The following is a 27060-nucleotide window of genomic DNA, read 5'->3' as shown; positions in this document are numbered from 1 at the left end:
ATCAGTTAATACTGTTATCATAGCAGTAAATAAGATCCATGGACATTCTCTCAATTTCAAACTGTTTCAACAGCTTAGTGATGATAATGATTAACAGTTTTAAAATTTATTCCTACAGACAGAAGTTACATGGTAATCAAAGGGAAACTTCCTCAAACTTTTTTATTCTTTTTTCGACTCTAAAACTGAGCTTATTGATGATTTAAAAATATCAAGGACGACATTGTTTATTGTAAGATATATTCACAAAATACAATGAAATTAATTTGCCGTTGCAAGGAAGTTATAACAATCATTTGAAAGTTAGATCTGTTACCTCCTGATTCCCATCTAAGTATAAGTTATTGAAACGAAATTTAGGCCACCGTGAACTTTACCAGTTTGGAAGACGCTGTGAATTGGATAAAGACAATAACATATCAGATTATCACCTACAAGTGTATTGTAATCTCCTGAAAAAATAGCAAAGGTACATGTCTGAACAATATCAGGATTTTCTTAGTACCAGACTGGGTTGTCGATCCATTCTTCGAAGTCAGCAGTGAGGAAATAATAGGGAAATAATTATTTTTAATCATGAATGATGGGTACAGTCTATAAGTTTGCCCGCACGTCATACTTTCTCTTTCTATTTTGAAATGGGAGACAATGACAATGGATAGTTGACATTTAATTACTGCAACCTTTTAATAATAAGGAAATAACTCCGGATATTTTTATTCGCCGTCCCTTTTAAACGAACAAAGCAAAATAAATATTATAGTTTAAAGTTATTGTTTCATATAAGATTTCAAAAAAATTTATCAAAGAGGCCAGTTGAAAAATAAAAACACAAAATAGCCTATTTCATACAGTGTATTCTAGTCGGGGAAGTTAAGTGTCATTGTTTCAAATTTTTTGACCTATAACATCATGACAACACCGTGAATCCTTGATGGATCCATGATTTGACTAAATAATAACTTAAAGCAATTTTTGTAAATGTTTGAATTCAATTCAAACTGTTGAATACATCTCTCTTAAATGAGTACAAGAAGAAACTTTTTTAAATGAGATCTCTAAGGTCCTTCCTTTTAAAACGATTATAAATGTTTGACCATATTAATCCAAGAAGAAGTTCAGTTAAAGCCATTTTTTTATGTGACTCTGTGACAGGATCAGACAAAATAAAGAATAAATCCCTTACAACCCGTTCGAGTAGATTGAATTCCTCTAGACTTGTTTTAAAACATGATGGTTTTTATTAACATGCTCCGAATGAATGGGACTATATATGTAAAGTACCAGATTAATAAACTTAAAAAATATTTCGAGATTATTTATACATTTTTGATGAGTCAAGAGGAGAATTCCATGATTATTATATTTTTTTGAATCAAATAATATTGAATAAAAATCCTAGTCATTCGATATTCGATATTATATCAACACTATGAGTGACGGAGATAAAGTTAAAAATTGGATAAAATGTATACAAGATGGGGAATTTCATCGATTTCAAGAGGAAATGAGTCAGGATCTAAATAGGTGAATGCAAATAATCCTTGGGCTTAAAAGTTGTCCGATATTTCTGATTATTAATTGTTCAATTTGCATCCGTTTCAGAAATCTTTCCATACAAGATGAGTCTGGTCGAAAGATATTGCATTGGGCTTCATCCCTTGGGTCTTTTGAACTTGTAGAATGGCTTCTTCAGAAAGGTGCTGACGTGGATCCCGTGGATGAAGCACTGTAATGTAGCTCCTCCGACAATTTTCATTAGTATATTATTTTTAAGGGCTTCTATTTTAATAGTTGGACTCCGTTAATTATTGCAAGCTCTGCTGGAAATGAAAAGATTGTAAGAATTCTTCTTTCCTTTGGAGCTTTAGTGGATGCTAAAACGGATCAGGGAAGAACTGCCTTATTCTATGCTTGCTCCAGAAATAGAATCTCTATTGTGAAATTGCTAGAAAATGTCAATGCGGATGTAAATGTACAGGATAAATTGGGAGCTACTTCTTTACATAGAGCAACAGGAGTTGGTCATGTAGAGTATGTACATATATATTTGATTCTTTTCTGAATATAGAAAGAGCTTATCTTAATTCTAATTTCAGGTTGATGAACTATTTACTAAACCATTTCTCCAATAAAATAAATGCCAATTTACAGGATAACATTGGAAATACTCCCCTACACATTGCATGTGAAGAAATAAATTTTCAATGTGTTGAAGTACTTTTGAAAATAGGATGTGATCCATCTATAACTAACAAGGAAGGAAAAAAGCCATAGAATTGGCCCCAATCGATATGCAGAGGAAGTTGCAGTCTTATATTGATCGTTTTGTAATACCAAAATAAAAATAGTTGGATTCAATTTTCTTATAATTCTTTTTTATATAACCTTCATATTATTAAGTCATATATTATAAAACATTTACAATTACAAACTGTATGATTTCATTAACATAATGAAATGTCTTGGTTAACATGGAACCTGCGAATACCTTAAATTGAATCCAGCTAAACCATCGGCATCTGCAGCAGTTTTTGCTCGAAAATCAAATCTAAAGGGAGTTGTAGTACCTAATTACGGGAGAAATGAAGACAAGATTAAAATTGGTATTATATTAAATATTTCAACTCACTCCTTGCAACACCATGTTCAGTTTGAAGGGACTGTGTATTGAATTTTCCACCGCAGAACTCTAATAAAGTAGGGGGAGCAGCTGGAACAAGAACAGTTGGGATAACAACTGAAGTCTCTTGCTGAAATGATAAAATCATTGTTTGTAAAAATCCTCTTCTAATTTAATAGAGGAGTACTTACACAATCAATCGCTATCGCTGCGTCCTGTGATTTTATTGCTGTAGCTGCTTTAAGTAAAAAGTCATTATCTCCAACTGCAGAATAATCAATGCTACAAAAGCCCTCTTCCTGTCGAATGCAGTTGGAGTACAAATGCCCATCGTTGATTTGACCACCATCAAAGTTATAGGACTTAATAGAGCCAGAAGGCCCTGTAAAATATTGAGTACATCCTTGAGGGGGTCTGTTCATATCATCACAGGCTATTTGGGTAACTTTAATGTTCCACGCACGATTTGCAATGGCCGCTGTTCCTGCATCGACATTAAACGTGACGGCACCAGCTAAAGTTGTATCGACATACACTAAGAAATAAAAAGATGAGAATAAGAAGCATTCGATTTACACTATGTATTGACTTACTATGCTGTCCTGATAAACCATCTCCACAAAGACCCCCGGGGCCAGGAGGACTAAAACCACTTGGGCTGGTAATTGTAATTTTATCGAAGTTGTTTGCTCCACAGGCTCCGTCAGCAGGCTCGGAGGTAATAAGGTTTTCAAAGTCTAATCGTATGGAACATATGTCTGTAAAAAAAAAAAAAAAGATTATAGCCTCATTAAACCTTGGTGATTCCAAGATAAGACATACTTGACTGACAACGTTGAATTGTGAATGCACAAGCCGTTGCTGCTGTTACAGTAAAGGCAGTTGGAAATCCAGGACTTCTAAAGTAACTGTTATTGCGACTGATGGTTGAACCACACGTATCAACTCTGTGTATAATAAAAATTAGATTATTTTTAATCCAATAATTATGTACTTACATGAATAGACAACAAACTCCAAATCCAGCAGCACAGTTTCCAGCCGCTCTTCCTCCTTTTTCAGCGCATTCAGAGCTGGAATAGCATGTTCCCTACAAACATATTACAAAGAATTAAACAAAAAATCCCTGTATTACTATGTAACTCAACGTACACATCTCGCCGAAGTATCTGATGATGTACACTCTGTGTTATCGAAAGAAACTACGCTGAAGAGAGACAAGCCTTGAGATCAAAAGAGTTGAGAGTTAATCCCGAGTAGAATATAGGGGTAAATAAACTTAAAAAAACTTACGTCCATCACGATCCTTTGACTCACCCCATACCAGAATGATATTCAAAAGAAAGAGTACAAAAATTAATTGAAGTCTTGTCATCTTCAGGACAAAATAGCTACTTCCTTATGGGTTTCTTAAATTATCAAGTACTACTAAAAATATATTTCCCCTTTCGTATAAAAATGTTAAGTAAATTGTTATCCCCCACCCCTTTACTTACTCGTCGTTTTCCCGATGGGTGAGGGTCACAAAAAAAAAAAAAAAAAAAAATGTGCTTTGTAAGGATCAAAGGTACTTTTTGAGGTTTCTTAAAAGGTCTATGAGTGTTTGATTAGTATTTCCTAATCATTTAAACTGAATATGTGTAGGTTAAAAACTATTTTCGATTACTGAAATATATATATTTTTTAACTTGTATTTCTTGCATAGATTCCCCTTGTTCATTTATATCACTGTTGATTCTCTTGTGTACAATCAATGAGCTGGATGCGACAGCAAATGATGTAGTGGAGGATAAGAAAGATGAGAAGCTTCTCTCCATATTCAATGTCGTCACATTCCCGGTTAGTTAATTTTGTGTATATATATATTTCTCTCCTGATATTGATGGATTAATATATGTACGATTCTAGAACACTTTTTGTACAGGTAGTGCAAGTAAAAACGGAACTTGCTACACTGCTGATGAATGTGAAACTAGAGGTAAGTTTCGGATTTTGAATTCAGAAAAGGAAAGTCCTGATATTTTCCATCTAATATCTCATCTCTAGGTGGAACCGCCTCCGGATCTTGTGCATCAGGCTATGGAGTATGCTGCGTCATTACATTGTCCTGTGGTGGAACCTCATCTGACAACTGCACCTATATCGAGCAATCCTCATTTACGAGTACAAGCTCACTTAACTCGAATCCATGCACTTACACCATATGCAAAAACAGTAATATGATTTGTAGGATTAGATTGGACTTTACGGTGTGTATTTATATTAAATACAACTAATATTTTGACTATATTTTACTTCATCTCCAGACCTTTACCATTGCAAATCCATTCACTACACCTGTAGGAGCTGATGCAGCTGGAACTACGATCACAAATGCTGGAGCTACAGGGGATTGTGTAACAGACAGTTTCAGTTTCACATCTCCAGGAAGTAGAGGATCTCCAGTTATTTGTGGTGCTAATAGTGGACAACACAGTAAAAATATCTTCTAATATCAATTCCAGCATTCTTTGCTAGTATTATTTCTACTTACTTTCATTTTGAACAGTGATTTTGGATGCAAGTGACGAGTGCAATGTCTTAAACTTCAACATTGGCTCCTCCGCAGCCACATCCCGTTCATGGATCATTAAGGCAACACAATATACATGTGGAGATTATGACTCTCTTGGTGGACCTCCGGGCTGTCTTCAATACTTTACGGGAACCACTGGTAAAATTTCCTCCTTTAATTATCCCACGTCGGAGACAACAACAACTACATCCTCCTCTCACCTTTCGAATCAATGCTACAGTATATGTTTCAGACAAGAGGCAACTAAATGCTCCATTTGCTTTGCAAGTGCAATAGCAGGACAAAATACATTTGGATTGAGTGTAAGCCCCAATGCCGCCTCAAAAGTGCCGTGGATTCTGAATGTACCTCTGATTACCTTCAAGTAAGTTATTATCTATCCGACTTTTTAGTTCATTATTCCTAATAATTCCCATTTTTTAAAGATTCCAAACGGAGTAGCTAAAGGTGCAGCTGCTGCAGCAGTGGCAACTACTCAAAAGTTCTGTGGTCGTATTCTTAATCTTGAAGGGAATTTGGCAGCAGAAACATCTGTGTGCAGTAAGAGAAACCTTCCGCTCCTTTAACAGGGTCATAATTAACATCCTCTTGTTTCTCACTATTTTTAGGCTTCAGTCTTCCTTTCAGAGTTGATTTCAAAACAGACGCCGATGAGGTTTGTACGGCCAATACGGATGCAAGTACATGTGAAGCTAGTCTTCCTCCAGGTGGCTCAATTGGATTTTTCTTGGCCTTTGAGCAAATACCTTGTGCATGAAGAAATACAAATTCCTTTCCCTTCTTGTTATTGTATTCATATTTTGTTATACAAAATATATTTTAGTAGTAATTTCAATAAATGAATTAAGTAAAAAAAAGAATTCAAAATGCTGGACAATATTAATTTTATTCACATGTTTAGTCAGGGAGCACTATATATCCTTGAGACAATTCCTCTACATATACTTGTTGATATGTGTCTAAAATAGATATTCATTACTCCTAACCGTCTGAGCATACTCTTGAAATGACTCCAGAAAGATTCAACCGTCTGAATATGAGCTCTAGTTAATGGATCCACCAATTTATAGTTATATACAACAGTAACGTGTGCCATATATAAATCATTCCCAAGGTTGCAATAGGCTGCTCAATGGTCAGAAATGACGTTTGTTCCAAGTAAAACGTAAGAACTTTTTCGAACAATTTCGATCGATAAAATTATAACACAATAGTTAATTATAGACCGTAAACTAAGCTTCAATATGATAAAATTGGATTTGTTAATATATCTTTTAAATAAGTAATTTAATTGAAATTACATTATTAATAATAGACATGTTTATTTTTTAGTTATTGCTTATTCACTATCATTGTATAGTTGTTAGGGATAGAAATATACAGTTAAAGCTCCTATGATTGCATAATCCTACCTGTCAACTTATTCCACCAATTAGGCTCGATAAAATCATCACAATAACAAATGATAATTAATATAAGTCATATTATTAGGTACCAAATAATTAAGTTTGAATAAGGATCATGATTATAGACTGTAAACTAAGGGTAAAAATACTTCAATTAGGCATTGAATTCACTCTTATCCAAGTTCATCAATGTCCAAGAAGAAAACGACAGTACGAATTTCCACACTACGACTCTTGAGCCAAGTATTCCGTAAAGTAATCTTACTGTCATGATTCTTGGTATCCATAAGAAAAAGTCGTATTGTCTTACAATGGTCTCATTCCTGGGTCAACAGATGGACTCTGAGAGAACTACATCGGATTTAGTGGATTTTCCGTTGGCGAACTTTCCTAGATATCTAAGAAAGCCGGCCAAAAAACGCACTTGATATATGAATATGAAAAATTTAATGCTTAACTCCACATTGTACTGCCATTGGATATCGACAGTGACAATATATGTGTTTTTAAATCAGTACATTGGCATCCGATTAATCCATCCAACCCCAAAATGTACGTAGAAAAACCCAAATTGAAGTCCCAAGCTTTGACTTCAAAATTATCCTTGCGCATGTTAATTGTACAAATGACATCTAACTTGGACGAAAATACTCTATCATTAATGTCCAATTCATCGAATTTGTCTCATTGCGTTCGAGGCTGGAGACAGCAAGTAAATCAAGTACCTCCAATCTCTGTTGGAAGATGTGGATATTCAATTCCCAATGACTACAGATTCTTGAAAAACGGAAAACAATTAATACAATATGATAGTGGTCCACATGATCCTGAAATAATATTGGTTTTTGGATCTGAGGGTGCATTAGAGAATCTTGCTTCATGTAAAGATTGGGCCCGTGACGGAACATTAAAATGTTTACCATCATTTTATATTACACATAACTCTTGGATATGTATCGGGTCCAAGATTATTTATCTTACTCCCAAATAAGTATACTGTTATAATGTTCTTAAATCCTGTTATTGATCTCCTAGAACACATACATTTTAGTCAGGGTTCTATTTACTAAATGTATGTATATTTTTTTTTTTTTTTCAACATCGTTTATTTGGTTTATATATTATATAGAACATACATAAATATTAAAAAACTGGAGCAATTGTGTACAAAATTACATAAATAAACATTATAGTTTAAACTTAATGCTCTGGGGTAGAATTTCAACTTAATATCAATCATTGAAAAAACAACAGTAAACATGCAAACTAAAAATTATGATAAATATTTGTTAAATTTTTTTTTAAATACTTGGATGATTCCGTGAAGTTGATGGAAGGTACTGGATTTCTTCCTCTGCAAAATTCCATGACTCACATCCTGATTTAGGAATTTTCAAGAGATTTATAATATTTTGTTGTAGGTCTCTCGACTAGGTTCAAAAGGTTTTTTTTTTCGATAAAGCTATGTTTTGATAATTTTGTATATAAATATATAGTTTAAGCCATGTTGATGAAGGCTTAGAGGATGCACTTAGCCTTTTAAGGTATAGATTTCACATTTGTACGTAACAAACATATCTCGTACATAAAATTGTCAAAATAGATAAATTTATAATGCATATTTAATTTAGATGAATAAACAAAAAAATAAAAGAGTTAAAAAGAATTATTTCCTATAAGAAAAATGTATTCGTTTGGAGAAGTTACATACATAAATGAACATTTTAGTGTACATTTTGATTTAAATCCCCAAACAAAAGTAGGTAAGTTAATCAGCACTGTGAGTCAAACGATAGTAAAAATACGCTGTAGTAGTTTATCTCATTTAATAAGAATCTGAAATAAAATAAGATAAGGGAAACGGTAGAAAAGAAATGAATAAAAATAATTAAAATATAGATGTCTAAATACGACTAAAAAAATTAGGATGGACACAAAAAGAACAATTAAATATTGGATGCAGACGAAGGATATTAGTGTATCAGGAATACAATGCTTTGTTGATCCCTTGTCGCTTATATAATAATTTAATAAATATATTGTTCAGCGTATTATTTATATGAATATATTTTGGGTAGTATTATTACTATTAATACTTTTTTATTGCTCTAAACTGAATATGAGCGTCGTCGTTTACACTCAAAAGTTTAATGAATTTTAAATTATAAATACTCTGAGAAATATCTACTCTATATTGAATTTGTTCATTTAGATGGGGATTGTCTGTAAATTGTGCAAATTAATAATAGCCACTCAAAAGCTACAATAGACCTCCTTGAAAAGTTTTTTTATCTTGAAAATATTTAAAATTTTAAGAAGATGAGCTTTTTGTCTTCTCGAAACTTTTCCCTTTCAAAATGAAAGAAAACCTGGATAAATATATTGGTAGCTATCTGAAGTTTTGGTATCTAACGAATGAAGATATAATATACTTATCTATATCAATGAAGTAAATTTTTTTTGTTTATTTGCATGTTTAAAACTCTATAGTTTAAAAATATATATATTTCTATTTTTGAATAATAAAGTTTGTTTAGTTTATTTTGAATAAACTATTTGGCCATCAATATCTGTAGTTTACTTCATCTATAGGTTATAAAAAGAAAAAATAGAATAAGATACTGTACTTGTATTAAATTTCTAACATTCAATAAATTTTTGTGCATTATTTCATTTACAAACGAAAACATTCGTACAAACTTTAAACTGGGGATTCTTCAATTTGTTAAATTTTACTTTTAGTTTAATGAATAATATCTAATAAAATGAAACTAATATTATATAATAATTATTACTGGAATTTATTTTTCTAGAAAAATCTCGTTAGAGAGACCTAGTGATAACGTTATCTGACTTTTTAGTGGTGGAAGATCCCTTGGTAAAAAAAATTAGTGGAACGGCGTTGATAAAGGGACTACGCGCCTGAGTAAAATTATTCTCTCGAACTCAATGTAGGTTAGGTTCGATTTCTTAGGTCAGAAATATATAAGATTTGTGATGAAAATAGGGGGCATTTTTAGCAGGCCTATTTTTTTTATTTTCGAAGTTGGCAAACTGAAAAGGGAATTTTCTTTTGCGAAGCGACTGTCAATATAATTGAATTCCTGAGAGGTCCTCTTTTAATACCTACAACTTATCATTGTTATAAAAGAACCCGTATTGAACATTTGTATGAGCTTATAAAAGACGGATTATAATCCTAAGCATTTGTTGTGAAGTTATTAATCTAAGTCTTTTTTTACTCAAAGGAGAGTTGATGATCGACATCCTAGTAATTTTATCACACTATCTTTATTTATTTAGTTAGTGATAAAAGTACCGTTTTTTTATAATTGGTAATAAAAAAAATGAATTTACTTTTCCTCAGCTGTTGTTCTTATTATGTAACTCCTGAGTAGGGAACATCATTTTCCACTACGTTCAATTATATTCTAAACCTAATGGAACATTTGTATTCATAATCTTGTCATATATGTACTTCATGGTAATTATCAAAATTACTCGACCACTTTGAGGAAAATAGAGTGGATGAAGTAAATACAATTTGATGCTTCATGTTGTTTCTTAGGTGGGATAGACATACTTACGAAAAATTATCAAAATCGGCGATGGTGATGGCAGAAGGGTGTGTACACCCGAGATGGAATGCCCCTCGATACGGAATTTGTGATGGTTTTGAGTAAAGAATGGCATCTTTTCAAATCTTTTTGACTTTCGTCACGCAGCCTTGACCACCATTGACATGGTATTATTACTATTTTTATAAAAATCTAGGTACTAAGCGAAAAAAAATCGCCCAAATGCTGGCAAACTTGGCTAAATATAGCTTGAAATAAGCTAATTTAGAAATACTGGTAGAAGAATCAACAGCAGAGGGTTCATGCAAGAGATCTTGGGGTTTCACACCAGACTGTCGAGAGAGATAAGTGGCTGTCAATGTAAAACCAATTTTGAACCAAAATCAAGAAAATGACAATGTTCTAATTTTTTATCAAATAGTTTTATTTAAAGCCCAATATTTGCTTTAGTCAAATGTAGCCTATGTACTTTTCTGTAGTATTTGATTATCTGTTATATATTGTCCCCAATATGTTCATTCAAATCTAATATCTCAATTTCTTATTCTTTGATTGAGCTTATCAATTTTGGCTGCTTCAAGTGCAATTTGCAGTTCTTCCAAGGGGGTCATAAGAATTATTCGTCAAAAAATACAAATATAATTGAGACTTAATTTTGAGAAAAATTATTCAGACTTGATTTTGTGTATTTGTGTCTGAGCCAAGATATTAGTAATTTTTTCTGCCAAGCCAGGTAGTTGACTTAAATTATGATGGGATGGCAATATTAACTAAATTGCAGTGATTGTAAATAAAAAATAAAAGTATATGATGGTAAAAATTATAAGTGGGGGGGGGGGAATTAAAAAAAAATATTGAAAATATATTGTCATTCACAAAAAATATCAAAAATCCACAGCAATTCATTCACAGAAAATTATTATTATTATTATTTTTTTATTATTATTTGGGGTAGGGGCTACAGCCCCTCTACCCCACCCCTTGCGGACGCCCCTGATCCTTTGACAAGGAGCATTATAGTTTATAGTGATATCCGTCAAGCTTAGGTAACAAAAAATCGAAGGACATACATAGTACAATTATTAATTAACTTTCTCTCTCTCTCTCTTTATTTCTAGCGACGTCATTTGGAACCATAGATAACTATAGATTGCTAAAGTCAGCTATTGTCGGGGGCAGTAAATCAATCAAATTTTTTATTATAAGGAATGAAAACATGAAGTGATCCAAGGAAGTGTTTCTAGGCTTCCTTGAGTGATCCTACAATAATTTATACTTTTATAATAATCCAACGACTTTATATTTTGAATTTATATTTCTACAATTCTAATGCAAAGTATCTTCTATTTTGGAAGACTTGCTGGATAATTTTGCAGCTTTTCTTTGACAATAAGACTTTGATTCTTTGTTCCACTTCAAGCTTAAACAAATTTCTTTTTGTTTTTACCTTAACAGGCAGGGAACACTTTGCATGAAATATTTATGTATAAATCTTGGTACTTTTGACTCGATTCACATTTTGTATCCTAAAGTAGGAATGTTTATTAATGTTTCTTTATTAATTCTTTGAAATCCGCACGATTTTAAATATGGGCAGAAGATGAAGCGTAGAAAAACTTTTCTCTTAAATCTGGTCTCTTCAAAATAATATTTAGAAATTTGTTTATGTAGCAAATTGTCGAAAAGAACACATTTGAAGGTGTAACAAGTCCTCTTCTATGAATAAGTTCAATTAAACTTTATTTGCTCAGCTTTTTCTTCTGCTGCAGCTTGGATATTAGTTATGTCGAAAGATTTCTCTTCAATTAAAATATTTTTGCAGCTGATTTTTTTTAGAGACCGACCTTATAATGAGCACAACGAAGAAGTAAAGTGGAGCATTGAGAGTGGTATCTTCATTTGTTACAGTATTCGTTGTAGATGTTCAAATCAAAATCTTAGTCTCCTTCACATTCCAATTCATTGGCTTCTTCAAATATTCTGAGCAACTCTGTTATTGGAACTTTGTTATATTTTAAAAAGCTCTCAAGCCAAGATATTTTTCTGCTTTAAGAAGTTGTCTTATTGAGATTTCATAGTTCGCCTCTGCCATCATTAGTTATCGTCCAAATATCTGTTCAACGTAATCCAATTGGAATTTTCCAATGAGTACAAAATAAAAACACCAGATATTTATCAGATAAAGTGCCAAAGATGAAATTACTTCCATGGCTCAGTGCGTTTGATGTGTCAGTAAAAAGACTTCTCATCTAGAGACTTTTTCTTTTATTTGGACCATGGTCAATGTGATTTCCCGCTCCCTCCTTGCCTTGAGCAACTCCAGGTAAACTTTTGCTAGTATGTCCAGGGTGAGGACTCAAAAATTAGAGAAAAAATGTATGCTTATGTATGGTATATTCGTGCCCATTGGACTGTGGAACCCTTTTTAAGGTCGAAGAGTTGCTTCCTGTGAAATATAAAGTCAGATTGAAATCTTGGGTATCGTTTGGAATTGAAACAGTGAGGATGAAAAAAACTGGAAGGGCAATTGCTCAATTTGTTCTTCCATGATTATGTAAATAGAGATCCTTTAATCTTCCGAAACGAATAGATCTGTATAATACATTCGTGGTAACTAGAGTTTTATACCAAGCCACATCTTGCCCTTTTATAGGTGAATTAAAAAAATGGTTCAGCACTCTATTTCATAAAATATATATTCCTGTGATTAAAAGACCGAAAAGTCAACATGGAGGGGGCATTTCCATTGGCATTCCTAAAATTTGTATTCGAATTTTAATAGATCTAACAAGAATGTCGCCGAACGTGACACATACTAAGATCTATTGGAGGATCATATTTGGGTCGGACTAGACAAATGATACCACTTCCAGGATATCTCAAGTTTGGGGAGCAGGGTAAAGAATCCTATCCAATTTTGTTCCAGTTTATGAGAACGATACCACCATTGATATGATTAAAAAAATGTTGGGAATAAGTTTTTTTTTTTAGAATTTTACCAAATCCAAAAGATCTAGAAGATACTGACGCCGGGAAAAAAGTTTTCACCTTACACGATTTTAAACAACCTGTACCTTTTCTTGATGGTAGATTCAGATACCCTCTATTATTGTCTCTGAAAGAGCAAAAGTTGCCAGAACTGTTGCATCTTTAAATGTCCAGGCCCTACAACAGTTTCGAAGCTGATAGGATATGCAAAAAATACCAAAAAATACGGAGCATTACTTAGTATCGCTCAAAATTGAAAAAAAAAAAAGGATTGTTGTCTCCTTAGCAAAGATCAATGACAGAAGGAAGTTTACGGCCCAACTCCAGATCTTTGCGGACTGTATCAAATTCACAAGAACGTGTAAAGACTATGGCAAAATTTTCAATTCGACAGTCTATGTTTTTGTGGAATGCTAAGCGGTCAGCATTTTATAGTATATAATCTGAAAGACATCTCAAAATGTGCACCGAATGCTTGGAAGGGTATGATCCTTTTTGGATACTACGGAACACGCTATTATGTTATGATTGACATAAATCAATGAATATTAGCTGCAAATTAATGTGTCTTTTGCTGTTCCCTTTCAGAAAAAAGTTCAGAAATGCGTGGTTTCACCTTGGCAAGTGCCACTCTCATTTCGATTTTATGTTAACCATCCTCGAAAAGGGTTTCTCATAAAGATATGTTGTTACAAGCGGTATGTGTATATCCAGGGCCTTCATTGCAATAAGAGGATACGATTAGCTGACACCAAAACGTTGACTGTATTGTTGTTCTGAAGAGTTGCTGTTGAAGCTGGCTCTACTGAAGTTCAATGATTTCATCATGATATTCCTCGTTCCCATCTGCTGTCGTAACACTAAATGTGAAAGGCTGTCTGACCCATGCTGGATAGGACCCTGGGGGGGAGTATCCCTTGAGAGACTTTGCAAGCTCTTCTAAGTGCATGGCAATTGCTTGATTCAGCTCTCCTGGTACAGAAATATCTCCAATTCAAACCATATCTTCGATCTTACCAATACAGTCGTCCAGCAGGGGAAAGTTTGCGAAGATATCATTCTCTATTCGTCGTTCCCATAAACGTGGTTTTTTTTATTTTAAATGCCTCCAGGTTTTCTTCTGCTTCAATAATGTTTACTCCACCAACCTGCATCTGTTGATTGAGATGATTGAGAGCATCAAAAATATCTGCTATGTACACCAAAGGGAAAATGAACTCAGAATTTGTCTGCGTGACAATGTCTGTACTCTCTCAAAAACAGGGATAATTCCATAAGCATGGCAAAAACACGATGCAGATCCATATACAGGTTGCTTGGACAAAATCTGTCACATTTTAAAGACGACATTGCTCCATCAGCTGATGTCTGATCCGTCTGTTTTTGGTGTTAAAATTTTAAGTGCCCAAGAAAAGTCATTATGTTCAATGAGAGAGATCGTAAGTGCGCTGCTATTCAGGTTATGCTTAGTGATCACATGAAATTAAGCAATGCTGACATCTCTGGCCTTTCTTACATGCCAGTTAGAACGGTCAGAAGTCTCAGGAAGCAGCTGGAGGAGTCATCGGACCCGATGGACGTTATTGACAGGAAGAAGAAGGAGGAGAAGAGCACCAGGATTGTCCGGGACGTCGCCTTCATCAACAAGGTCAGGGACATCATCGATGAGGACCCCCAGCGTTCCATGAAAGCCATGGCGAGGGACCTGGGCGTGGCCGAGTGGATCATGAGGACTTGTGTGAAGGAGGACTTGAGGTGCCAGTCCTACAGGCGTCAGGTAGCCCAACTTCTGACTGAAAAGACTCAAGGGTTGCGGCTGCTCAAAAGCTTCAGGCTGCTCAACATCTTGAAGAACCCAAAGTCGCCCAACTTGCTCAGGTTCTTCTCTGATGGGAAGAATTTTATTCATGATCAAATCCACAACTCCCAGAATCATCGCTGGATTGCTGTGAACAACAGAGACGTCCCCAGGGTCATGAAGACCAATTTTCCGGCCACTGTCATGGTCTTTGGGGCCTTGTCAAGTGAGGGGCATGTCGTTGTGTGGCGGTGGATCAAGTCTGTTGTCAGCGACGGACCGTGAATGTGGCAGCAGGACTCGGCTCCGGCCCACAGCTAAGCGAATGCAAGAATGGCTGAAAAGCAATACTTTTGCATTCGTACCCTTCTCCTCTTGGACTCCCTCATCACCGGATTTGAACCCGTTGGACTACTTTGTCTGATCCTACGTGGAGAACATGGCCAACTGCTCCTCCCATAACACCAAGCAGTCTCTCATCACCTGCATCAAGGAGAAATCCAGTGAGAACGAAGCAGCGCAGATCCAAAATGCCTGTTCTCGGTTTCGTAGGCGTATTGAGCAGGTTTTGGCAGCAGACGGTGGCTACATTGAATAGATAGCTGCTTTATATGCTAATGAAGATATTTGTTTTTATTTTATCCATAAATATTATAAAATAAGCCTGTAGTTGTTGTTCTTAAAAGCAGGTGATTTTGTCCTCGCGCCCTGTATCTGATTAAGAGAGATCCATCCAAATGACTATGAATGAAATGTCTTCTCTTCTCTTTCCTTCAGCTGACTGCTGTGTAACGGAATTCAAAGTCGTACCTACTAGGGTATATAGGTTTTGTAAGTCAAAAGTAAGTTGCAAGTACCCCTTTATATAGTGCCAGTCTGCTGGTACTACACAAGTAGACGAGAGGGGGGGAATAAAAAAGTAATGGCAATTCCAGTTAAGTATTATTCATTGTTGACAACCTCAACAATATGTTTTATTTCTCAAACTGTTATCATTACCATTTCAATCATGAGTAGAAAACATCATAGTATTGAGGAGTAACTGTGTGCGAGTTTGCTCATGAAAAGAGAACTAATCTCTTGCAGATTCACAAGATATACTTTTATATGTAGGCTTACGAGGGTGTGGACAATTTCCATATCTTTAATAATTGTAACGCTTGACCCCCAAGCAACTCAATATAGCTTTAATTCAATTTCCACTGATGTAAAAGAGACCCCTTCAACGTTTGTATCCATATTCAATCTGAGGTATATCCCGCATAAGATGATTGAAGGTAGTCTGAATCATATATCACGATGAGGAAAGTTGAATACTGAAGAGTAAGAGATCGATGGAAGAAAGAATATCTTTTGGATCTTCAGAAGAGAAGCAAACGGAGGACAGAAAAAGGAGATATTGCCGTTGATGATATTGTGGTCCTTTTAAATGAAGGTTAAGATCAGTGATGACCAATTGGCCGAATTGTTGTAGTTTACTTAAGAAAAGATAACTTCATGAGGAGTGTGAGAATACAAATGCCTAATGATGCTTGTTAGTTACAACCGGTTTGTTTTAAAAATGGTCAAAATAGTAAAAGGAAAACCTAAATTTTGCTAATATCTCAATATATTGTTTTGTTCTACAATATGTTCCGTGATTGGTATTGGTCTGTAAGTTCTGTAAATAGTATCATTCCATATATCTTAAGTAAATAGGGAAATGGCTGAACTTTAGATTGTATCTACAGGGGAGGTAGGTTAGTCTGAGTTGATACAACAATTTTTAGTATTTATGGACTCAGAAAGAATGTCTCCATTTCCCCCACTCCTCCCTGTTGCGCTTTTTGAAGAATCTAGGACTAATGGATTCTGAATAATGTATTTATTGATATCTTACAAAGATAAATAGAAACAGGTTTTTTTTTAAATCGTTATCATTCAATCTCATTAACATAATGAAATGTCTTGGTTAACATGGAACCTGCGAATACCTTAAATTGAATCCAGCTAAACCATCGGCATTTGCAGCAGTTTTTGCTCGAAAATCAAATCTAAAGGGAGTTGTAGTACCTAATTACGGGAGAAATGAAGACAAGATTAAAATTGGTATTATATTAAATATTTCAACTCACTCCTTGCAACACCATGTTCAGTTTGAAGGGACTGTGTATTGAATTTTCCACCGCAGAACTCTAATAAAGTAGGGGGAGCAGCTGGAACAAGAACAGTTGGGATAACAACTGAAGTCTCTTGCTGAAATGATAAAATCATTGTTTGTAAAAATCCTCTTCTAATTTAATAGAGGAGTACTTACACAATCAATCGCTATCGCTGCGTCCTGTGATTTTATTGCTGTGGCTGCTTTAAGTAAAAAGTCATTATCTCCAACTGCAGAATAATCAATGCTACAAAAGCCCTCTTCCTGTCGAATGCAGTTGGAGTACAAATGCCCATCGTTGATTTGACCACCATCAAAGTTATAGGACTTAATAGAGCCAGAAGGCCCTGTAAAATATTGAGTACATCCTTGAGGGGGTCTGTTCATATCATCACAGGCTATTTGGGTAACTTTAATGTTCCACGCACGATTTGCAATGGCCGCTGTTCCTGCTTGCACATTAAATGTGACGGCACCAGCTAAAGTTGTATCCACATACACTAAGAAATAGAAAGATTAGAATAAGAAGCATTCGATTTACACTATGTATTGACTTACTATGCTGTCCTGATAAACCATCTCCACAAAGACCCCCGGGGCCAGGAGGACTAAAACCACTTGGGCTGGTAATTGTAATTTTATCAAAGTTGTTTGCTCCACAGGCTCCGTCAGCAGGCTCGGAGGTAATAAGGTTTTCAAAGTCTAATCGTATGGAACATATGTCTGTAAAAAAAAAAAAAGATTATAGACTCATTAAACCTCGGTGATTCCAAGATAAGACATACTTGACTGACAACGTTGAATTGTGAATGCACAAGCCGTTGCTGCTGTTACAGTAAAGGCAGTTGGAAATCCAGGACTTCTAAAGTAACTGTTATTGCGACTGATGGTTGAACCACACGTATCAACTCTGTGTATAATAAAAATTAGATTATTTTTAATCCAATAATTATGTACTTACATGAATAGACAACAAACTCCAAATCCAGCAGCACAGTTTCCAGCCGCTCTTCCTCCTTTTTCAGCGCATTCAGAGCTGGAATAGCATGTTCCCTACAAACATATTACAAAGAATTAAACAAAAAATCCCTGTATTACTATGTAACTCAACGTACACATCTCGCCGAAGTATCTGATGATGTACACTCTGTGTTATCGAAAGAAACTACGCTGAAGAGAGACAAGCCTTGGGATCAAAAGAGTTGAGAGTTAATCCCGAGTAGAATATAGGGGTAAATAAACTTAAAAAAACTTACGTCCATCACGATCCTTTGACTCACCCCATACCAGAATGATATTCAAAAGAAAGAGTACAAAAATTAATTGAAGTCTTGTCATCTTCAGGACAAAATAGCTACTTCCTTATAATATTCTTAAATTATTTAGTATTATCAAGTAAAAATAATGAAAATATATGGTTGACCAATGACCAGTGTTTATGATAACTAATTCAATGAATTAAAAAAAATCTACTATCAAAAATGTGAAGTTTATTTTATTTTTTGCAGGTAAATAAAATTGCAATGTAATATTTAAATTTTGTAAATTAGAAAACCTGTATTACAAAAAAAACTATTTGTATTGGTTTGATATAACATTTTTGCTACATTATTTTAGTACTAAACGTCTTCTTGGCCGGGTATATCTATTTATCCATCATGTGTAAGCTAAATCCCTTTTTTAAAGACAGAAATATATTTATTTTTTAACTTGTATTTCTTGCATAGATTCCCCTTGTTCATTTATATCACTGTTGATTCTCTTGTGTACAATCAATGAGCTGGATGCGACAGCAAATGATGTAGTGGAGGATAAGAAAGATGAGAAGCTTCTCTCCATATTCAATGTCGTCACATTCCCGGTTAGTTAATTTTGTGTATATATTTATTTCTCTCCTGATATTGATGGATTAATATATGTACGATTCTAGAACACTTTTTGTACAGGTAGTGCAAGTAAAAACGGAACTTGCTACACTGCTGATGAATGTGAAACCAGAGGTAAGTTTCGGATTTTGAATTCAGAAAAGGAAAGTCCTGATATTTTCCATCTAATATCTCATCTCTAGGTGGAACCGCCTCCGGATCTTGTGCATCAGGCTATGGAGTATGCTGCATCATTACATTATCCTGTGGTGGAACCTCATCTGACAACTGCACCTATATTGAGCAATCCTCATTTACGAGTACAAGCTCACTTAACTCGAATCCATGCACTTACACCATATGCAAAAACAGTAATATGATTTGTAGGATTAGATTGGACTTTACGGTTTGTATTTATATTAAATAAAACTAATATTTTGACTATATTTTACTTCATCTCCAGACCTTTACCATTGCAAATCCATTCACTACACCTGTAGGAGCTGATGCAGCCGGAACCACGATCACAAATGCTGGAGCCACAGGGGATTGTGTAACAGACAGTTTCAGTTTCACATCTCCAGGAAGTAGAGGATCTCCAGTTATTTGTGGTGCTAATAGTGGACAACACAGTAAAAATATCTTCTTATATCAATTCCAGCATTCTTTGCTAGTATTATTTCTACTTACTTTCATTTTGAACAGTGATTTTGGATGCAAGTGACGAGTGCAATGTCTTAAACTTCAACATTGGCTCCTCCGCAGCCACATCCCGTTCATGGATCATTAAGGCAACACAATATACATGTGGAGATTATGACTCTCTTGGTGGACCTCCGGGCTGTCTTCAATACTTTACGGGAGCCACTGGTAAAATTTCCTCCTTTAATTATCCCACGTCGGAGACAACAACAACTACATCCTCCTCTCACCTTTCGAATCAATGCTACAGTATATGTTTCAGACAAGAGGCAACTAAATGCTCCATTTGCTTTGCAAGTGCAATAGCAGGACAAAATACATTTGGATTGAGTGTAAGCCCCAATGCCGCTGCAAAAAAGTGCCGTGGATTCTGAATGTACCTCTGATTACCTTCAAGTAAGTTATTATCTATCCGACTTTTTAGTTCATTGTTCCTAATAATTCCCATTTTTTAAAGATTCCAAACGGAGTAGCTAAAGGTGCAGCTGCTGCAGCAGGGGCAACTACTCAAAAGTTCTGTGGTCGTATTCTTAATCTTGCAAGGAATTTGGCAGCAGAAACATCTGTGTGCAGTAAGAGAAACCTTCTGCTCCTTTAACAGGGTCATAATTAACATCCTCTTGTTTCTCACTATTTTTAGGCTTCAGTGTTCCCTTCAGAGTTGATTTCAAAACAGATACTGATGAGGTTTGTACGGCCAAAATGGATGCAACTACATGTGAAGCTAGTCTTCCTCCAGGTGGCTCAATTGGATTTTTCTTGGCCTTTGAGCAATTACCTTGTGCATGAAGAAATACAAATTCCTTTCCCTTCTTGTTATTGTATTCATATTTTGTTATACAAAATATACTTTAGTGGTAATTTCAATAAATAAATTAAGTAAAAAAAAGAATTCAAAATGCTGGACAATATTAATTCAATTCATATGTTTAGTCGATTACTTGATTCAGACATGAACTTAAATAACCTAAGACTTTGCTGGAACCAATCCTTTTTGACTTTGTTAAATTTGTGATAGGGTAACTCCAGGAAAAAAAAAGATCAGGAGGGTTCAGCCCATGTCTCAGAATTAGAAAAAAAAAAAAAAATAACAGAATGTAGATACTTTATGTATATATATGAAAATTTTGGAAATTATGTGATCAATTGTTTCATTACGTTTATCTAAAGTAAGCAAAATTGGCTATGGTATATCTTTCTCAGACGGGTTCTTTGAACAAGGATGTTGGAGAGGGAATGAATGATAGATATCTACATATTAACGATTTCGAAATGTTAGCAGTAGAGAAAGCGTTTAGTTTGATTACATATCATTCACATTTATTAGTACATCTTGATAATACAACGGCTTTGTTCTATTTTTTAAAAGAAGAGCGGTACCAAAGTGAAACGCCTGAACGATACTACTCTAAGAACTTGGAGACGATTGATGAAAAATGGTATTCAAGTTATGAAAATCATAATGAGTGACTTATAGGCTCTTTGAACAAACTTTTATGTGTATTTTTCTAGGATGATACAATGACATTTCAATATGTCACTACGTTTGCAATAAATAATAATGGTCTTCAGTGATATTTATCAAAGAATATGAATATTATAACTCTATATGCATATTCCTTTCAATTTAAAATGGGAATCCGTTTTACACTTTATTAAAATGTAAAACAAATATTTAAGTCAATTCCTTTGTCAATGTTTAATTCCATCAATTTATTTATTTATTGAATAAATATATATATACATATTTAATGACGACCAAAACGGCTCTAAAAAAAATTATTCGACACTTATGTAATTATTTAAATTAGTTAATTTAGGTACGTTGGTTGAGGCCAACTCTATGGGAAGGTTTCAGGCCCTCAAAGATTTCAGGTGCCTTATATTTCTCTTAACCGTTTTGCATTATAAAAGTTTGAGATTTGTGAAACTGTTTTGTCTATTTAACTCTAAATTTACCTAATAATTAAACAGAAGTTAATTTTTTCTTTTGCTCAAAGTGGGTATTAGTCCATTTCTGGTGATCTTAAATTCACTAATAATTTTTCAAAGACCCTTAAAATGTTCGTTTTATGAATACAATATATATCATCTAATAGTAATTTTCCTTAGTTTTAAACTGATTATACCATCAAATTCAAATCCAAAATCATACTTCTATCGTTAGAATGACCTCTAAAATCAGTGATTAAAGTTATTCGATAAGTTAGCACCACCTAGTGGTTAAAATTATAAAAATGGCCATATACTGTTAATTAGTTGTTCGATTTTAAAATTATTTTTATGGAAGTGTAAGTTTAATTGCAACCATACCATTTTTAAATATTTGTTTACATAATTCAACCATGGGTATAGTGCATTTGTTGACATATACATGGAAATACCCTTATGGATGTTTAAAAAATGCTTAAATTTCAACTAATTTAGATCAAAAATATTTCCATTGGAAAAAATCAAAAAAATCGTTAAAGAGAATTTAGATAATCATACAAGTTATATCTTTCAACTTATTATAAAATCGATATATTTACTTGGGATTATCACAGTATGAATATGATACGTGTGTTATTATTTTAATGTTGAAGCATAGCAAACATAATTCACACAAACAATTGGATAAATGGAGCGACAAATTTCTAATTTAGATGTGCTTTTTATATGCTTAGACTGATCTTCATTAATTAAAGACATAAATACTTCCATGTTCTATAAGAATTAAGATAAAAGAAAGGATCCGAGATACTTTATGCTCAACAAGAGATGCTCGAATTCCAATATCTAGTTTCAATTATGGCCAATTGAAACTTTATCCGAAGAAGACAACCGAACCTACCTAAGCCAGCCTCAAAAGATTGGAGTCAATCTATATATAAAAATTGAGTAGATTCAAGAATTGTTTAGTGATCCCTTCATGGAGAACTTGAAATTTAAATATTTCAGGTTACATAAAATCTAGAGGATCCCTGTTCCACATCGCACCTGCAATCATGGGCAATGGTCAATAAATCTGTAATTAGTACTGATCACGTGATTCAAGTCTCGGTATTGACCACAGATAAAGTCCAACGACCATACGATAAGTTGTTGTAAAGTGTGAGTGTATACTAAAAACACTTGTCAGACAGTATTGCACTTGGCAGGTTCAGTCGTGAATTATCGTGCGTGTAGTATGGAGGTATCAAAGGAAGAAATTCGCCATATTTTATATTTTTACGAAATAGAAGGAAAAACGCGTCGAAGCCACAGAGATAATTAGCCATGTATATGGGACCAATACTCTTTTGCTTCGTGTTGAACAATAGTGGTTTTAGCGAATTTATTTTCACCTCAATTCTTCCCTGTACTGTGAACAACTCGACTGTTTGAAGCTGTCGATCGAACAGAAGCGGTCAAAATTGGGGAATAGGAGACAACCAGACAACACAAGGCCGCACACATCTTTAACAACGTACCAGAAGCTACGGGAGCTCGAACAGGAAGTTCTTATGCCTCCAACCTAGTCTGGATCTGGTACCCAGTGACAACCACATATTTTGGTCTATGACCAACGCACTTGGGGGTACAAATTTGTTCTCAATAGAGGCCTCTAAAAATTGGTTTTTCAATTTTTTTGCCAATAGGAACAAGGACTTCTACGTGAAGTCATTATGAATTTGGATTCTAGATAATAATAAGTTATCAATCAGAACGGGGCATACTTGGCTTAAATCGGATTTATTTTTCCAAACCATAGTTCATTTATATTTTTTGCTTACAATAGCAGTTGTCGTTTCTGACTTATTTAATGTCTCAGTCATGGAACTCTTGATATCTGGAATCATTTTCTTTTCAATTGTGTTGAGCTTCTTTTTCAATATATAAATTTCAGCAAAGATTAATCTTCCTCCCATTTTTATTACAAATCTAATCTTGAAAATTATTTTTACAAAATTTGAAATTTTACAATTTTAAACAGAAAACTCATTTCCACATCGTTGCCAACAAAAATGTAACTTAAATACAAATTATGCAGTAAACACTATTAGAAGTATAGAGTAGTGATGTGACAATTTTAGAAAAACAAAAAACCGATGCCAATTCCGCTGCGATTCTCGTAAAAATTCCCATGCAGATTCGGATTCCGATTCTTTAATATTTTAAAAAATAGATAAAGAATACAATTTTGTTATCAGGGGCGTCCACAGGATTATATTTCTTCAGGGGGTGGGGGAGAGCTTGGTTTTTGGATTTTTTTTGAAAAAAAATCCAGATTTTCAATTTTTTTTTGGGAATAAATTTGAAAAATTAAGTTTTTTCGAGAAAATTTTCCAAAATCCACATAGAAGGGGTCACTCTGTATTTCTTAAGCAATATTTACTAAATGCAATCCCAAAAATAAGTTTTTAAATTTAATACATTATCAAACAACAAGGATCTAAATGATGATTTAAAATTCTGGCTTCACCAGAATTTTAAATCATTTTTTCTTCAACGAGCTAAACTTCAAACCATCCCTGTACCAAGATCTTTCGGGAATCGGTGGTATTTAACACCTATTGGGTTTTACAAATAGCCACGGCGAAAATTATGTTAGTTTTATTTACTTCATTAAATTAAACATATGAAGAATCAGAAATATTATAATATATTATTTTTAACATGTGTTACATCAATGTCTTAATAATTTATGAAATTTAAAAACTTACTTTTGGCCTTTTATTTAATAAAATATCACTTAAGAAATATCGAATAAGCACAAATTTTTACTTTTTAAATTTATGTAGTATTAATAACCAAGACCGTCCCAATGACGTCACAAGAAATAGAAAGAGAAAGATTTATTTTATAAGTCTGCTGTGCTTTCCCAACCATCTTCTTGTTGCTTAATCTTGTTCTAGTAAGATTGTATCAATCACTCAATAAGGAAAAAAGTAAAAATAAATGACGTTGATGGACTTTTATGTATAGAATTCCATGAATAAGCTTCGTTTTTTATATAGTTGTGCCTGTGTCTTGACCCTTCAAAGTCTTGCAAGGGCGTCCGCGGGGAGAGCATGTAGCTACGCCCCAAAATTAGGGAATTTTTGCTTTTTACTAAAAAATTTAAAATATGGATTTTGTTTCAAAATATTTAAAATTTGAAATTTAATTTAATTTTTTCCCAAGAAAATTTAATTTTTCTATCTTTTTGTTAATAGCTATAGATTTATGAAAAAAATTCTGAAAAATTTAAAATTTCATTTTTGTGTGAACTGCTGTAGATTTTTGAAATTTATTTCCAAAAAATTTAATATTTGAAATTTAATTTTAACAGTATACTATTATCATGAAGGACACGCACAATTGCTAATTATAATTATATAACCTAATATAACTACCCCCGTAGTTGTGATCATTTAAGCAGTTGTTTTTGCCTTTTATGAGTTTTCTGAATACCTTTTCTTGGAGCTTATCAACCACAGCTAATCCTTAAGTGATAAAAAAGTAATATTTATTGACTATGTAATATTGGAAAACCTAATGATCATACCCAAGTGAAGAAACTAATACTAGACAAAGTAGTTGCGAATCATCCAAAGCTACTACCCCCGTTGTTGTGACCATTTAAGCACTTGTTTTTGCCATTTAATGAGTTGTGTATCATCATTCTTGATAATTTTAGCAAAAATAGAATCATATTTTATGATTAGATTTAAAAAAATGAATACTTACTGTACGATGGTACAAAATTCAGAGTTCCATTTCGTAATTTGGTGTGGATGGCTCTAAACATGCTGAAAATTATCTTAACTTCACAGTTTACAATGGGGGTATTTCTATAAATGACATCATTTCCAACATCCTCCATTAATTTAATGATGGTTCCTCGGGAAGGAAAGAATTTACCGGTGTATTTCTCTATAAATTTTTTGAACGTAGGATGATTAGCAATGGATAAGGTTATATTACATGCAATAAGCATCTTTGTGAGATCAAAGTTAAAGTCTGACTTGATGTATTCATCGTTAACTTGATTTTATAGATGAATATCCATACTCTTGTTGTGAGATGAGGATAATGAATAGAGTGTAATTCTAGACAGGGGATTAAGGGATATTTATATCGATAAATCCAACAAGCCATCTGTTTCTCATCCGGTAAGTATTTTCCAAATTCCTGGGCCTCCACTGTCAGAAATCCAGACAAAAGGAAATGTTATTTTAGGCATTTTATTCAGTTCTCTTTCGACTATCAGCATCAAATATTATATTAATATTGAATAATAAAGGCGGGAATGATAACGTTCTTGATAGAAGAAGATATATGTCATTTAATCAATGAAACCATAAGTATTTCTTCCCTTCTCCTCGCACACTTTTGTATTCTTACCAAAATTATCAACCTTACGGCTATACTGCATCTCGTAACATCTCCTCCGAAAAAAAAAAATATATATATATATGTTGGTAGTTAACCATGTCTTCCAACTATGGAGTTATTATCCAATAATAATTGATAATTGTTCACAACATAATAAGAACTCATTCAAATCCAATTAATCTATTTTAAGGACACTGATTAGAGGTAAAAAAGAAGAAACAACGACAGCTAACTACGAATTACAGTTTACATTTTTGTGGGAGGGAGGTAACACCATAGATAATTATAGATTGCTTAAGGCCACTTTCGTTGCAGCATTCCATGTCAGCTATTTTTGGGGGCAGTAAATTAATCAAATTTATTATTATAAGGAAAGAAAACATGAAGTGATCCAAGGAAGACTAGGAAGTGTTTCTAGGCTTCCTTGAGTGATCATACAATAATTTATACCTTTATAATAATACAATAACTTTATGTATGACGTATATATGAATTATGACGTATTATAATTTTGAATGAAGAAGTCGTGGAGGCCATTTTCCTTTATGTTTACCACAATTATCTATTCACTTATTTAATTTTGTATTGTCAGATATTAAAAAGGAAGTCCTTTATCCATCTATGATTGAATTAAATAATTCAAATTAGTGTCCAAAATGGCTCATAGTTGTACCGCTTTTGGCTTTTTTTTTCCCAAAATAAGGCTGATATTTTTTAAAGATTAAAATAACTAATAACTATAAAATTAACTTCTTTTTTTTTATTTTGTTATTATTTTTTAAACATAAATTGTTCAACCAAAATATTATAGCAGGTTATAGCATCTTTTTTCATTCAAAGAAATCATAAATTTTTGCCAAGGACTGGGTAAAAATATTTTTGTTTATTTTAAACTGTAGTTATCTTACTTATGATGTCGCTCAAACCACTATTCAAGATAAATAGAGAAAGTTCGAGTACCCGAAGCTGGTTGAGGTGTCAATTTTTTTGGGTAATAAAAGTTTACTCATACTCTACCGATTACTTCGGATCCGAGTCCATGACCA

General features: G+C 33.7%; 5 protein-coding genes across 5 annotated transcripts; 3 read left to right on the top strand and 2 right to left on the bottom strand.

The window, feature by feature from the left end:
* The first annotated feature begins 1371 nt into the window (after nucleotides 1-1371).
* On the top strand, nucleotides 1372-2372 carry LOC121114769 (uncharacterized). The gene is made up of 4 exons (XM_040708829.2): nucleotides 1372-1527; nucleotides 1606-1731; nucleotides 1795-2034; nucleotides 2100-2372. Exons 1-4 carry the CDS (start codon nucleotides 1433-1435, stop codon nucleotides 2275-2277), a joined length of 639 nt encoding a protein of 212 aa, XP_040564763.1. The 5' UTR covers nucleotides 1372-1432; the 3' UTR covers nucleotides 2278-2372.
* LOC121114742 (uncharacterized) lies at nucleotides 2357-4041 on the bottom strand. The gene is made up of 8 exons (XM_040708795.2): nucleotides 3917-4041; nucleotides 3776-3846; nucleotides 3622-3713; nucleotides 3446-3570; nucleotides 3217-3381; nucleotides 2815-3158; nucleotides 2633-2753; nucleotides 2357-2570 (listed from the first exon to the last, which is right to left on the bottom strand). The coding sequence occupies exons 1-8, from the start codon at nucleotides 3996-3998 to the stop codon at nucleotides 2470-2472; spliced, it is 1101 nt and encodes a 366-aa protein (XP_040564729.1). The 5' UTR covers nucleotides 3999-4041; the 3' UTR covers nucleotides 2357-2469.
* A 116-nt stretch (nucleotides 4042-4157) lies between these two features.
* On the top strand, nucleotides 4158-6055 carry LOC121114751 (uncharacterized). Its single transcript, XM_040708807.2, has 8 exons — nucleotides 4158-4263; nucleotides 4329-4462; nucleotides 4532-4601; nucleotides 4670-4872; nucleotides 4930-5098; nucleotides 5172-5562; nucleotides 5624-5738; nucleotides 5807-6055. The coding sequence occupies exons 1-7, from the start codon at nucleotides 4260-4262 to the stop codon at nucleotides 5637-5639; spliced, it is 987 nt and encodes a 328-aa protein (XP_040564741.1). The 5' UTR covers nucleotides 4158-4259; the 3' UTR covers nucleotides 5640-5738; nucleotides 5807-6055.
* A 10762-nt stretch (nucleotides 6056-16817) lies between these two features.
* LOC121114734 (uncharacterized) lies at nucleotides 16818-18580 on the bottom strand. The gene is made up of 8 exons (XM_040708785.1): nucleotides 18365-18580; nucleotides 18224-18294; nucleotides 18070-18161; nucleotides 17894-18018; nucleotides 17667-17831; nucleotides 17265-17608; nucleotides 17083-17203; nucleotides 16818-17020 (listed from the first exon to the last, which is right to left on the bottom strand). Exons 1-8 carry the CDS (start codon nucleotides 18444-18446, stop codon nucleotides 16920-16922), a joined length of 1101 nt encoding a protein of 366 aa, XP_040564719.1. The 5' UTR covers nucleotides 18447-18580; the 3' UTR covers nucleotides 16818-16919.
* Nucleotides 18581-18645: 65 nt separating this feature from the next.
* On the top strand, nucleotides 18646-20574 carry LOC121114759 (uncharacterized). The gene is made up of 8 exons (XM_040708819.2): nucleotides 18646-18770; nucleotides 18836-18969; nucleotides 19039-19108; nucleotides 19177-19379; nucleotides 19437-19605; nucleotides 19679-20071; nucleotides 20133-20247; nucleotides 20316-20574. The coding sequence occupies exons 1-6, from the start codon at nucleotides 18767-18769 to the stop codon at nucleotides 20047-20049; spliced, it is 951 nt and encodes a 316-aa protein (XP_040564753.1). The 5' UTR covers nucleotides 18646-18766; the 3' UTR covers nucleotides 20050-20071; nucleotides 20133-20247; nucleotides 20316-20574.
* Nucleotides 20575-27060: the final 6486 nt, after the last annotated feature.

Source organism: Lepeophtheirus salmonis, chromosome 1, assembly GCF_016086655.4.
Source record: "Lepeophtheirus salmonis chromosome 1, UVic_Lsal_1.4, whole genome shotgun sequence".
Lineage (NCBI taxonomy): Eukaryota > Metazoa > Arthropoda > Copepoda > Siphonostomatoida > Caligidae > Lepeophtheirus > Lepeophtheirus salmonis.
The sequence above is the reverse complement of the archived record's forward strand: the minus strand, read 5'-3'. Positions and strand labels throughout refer to the sequence as shown.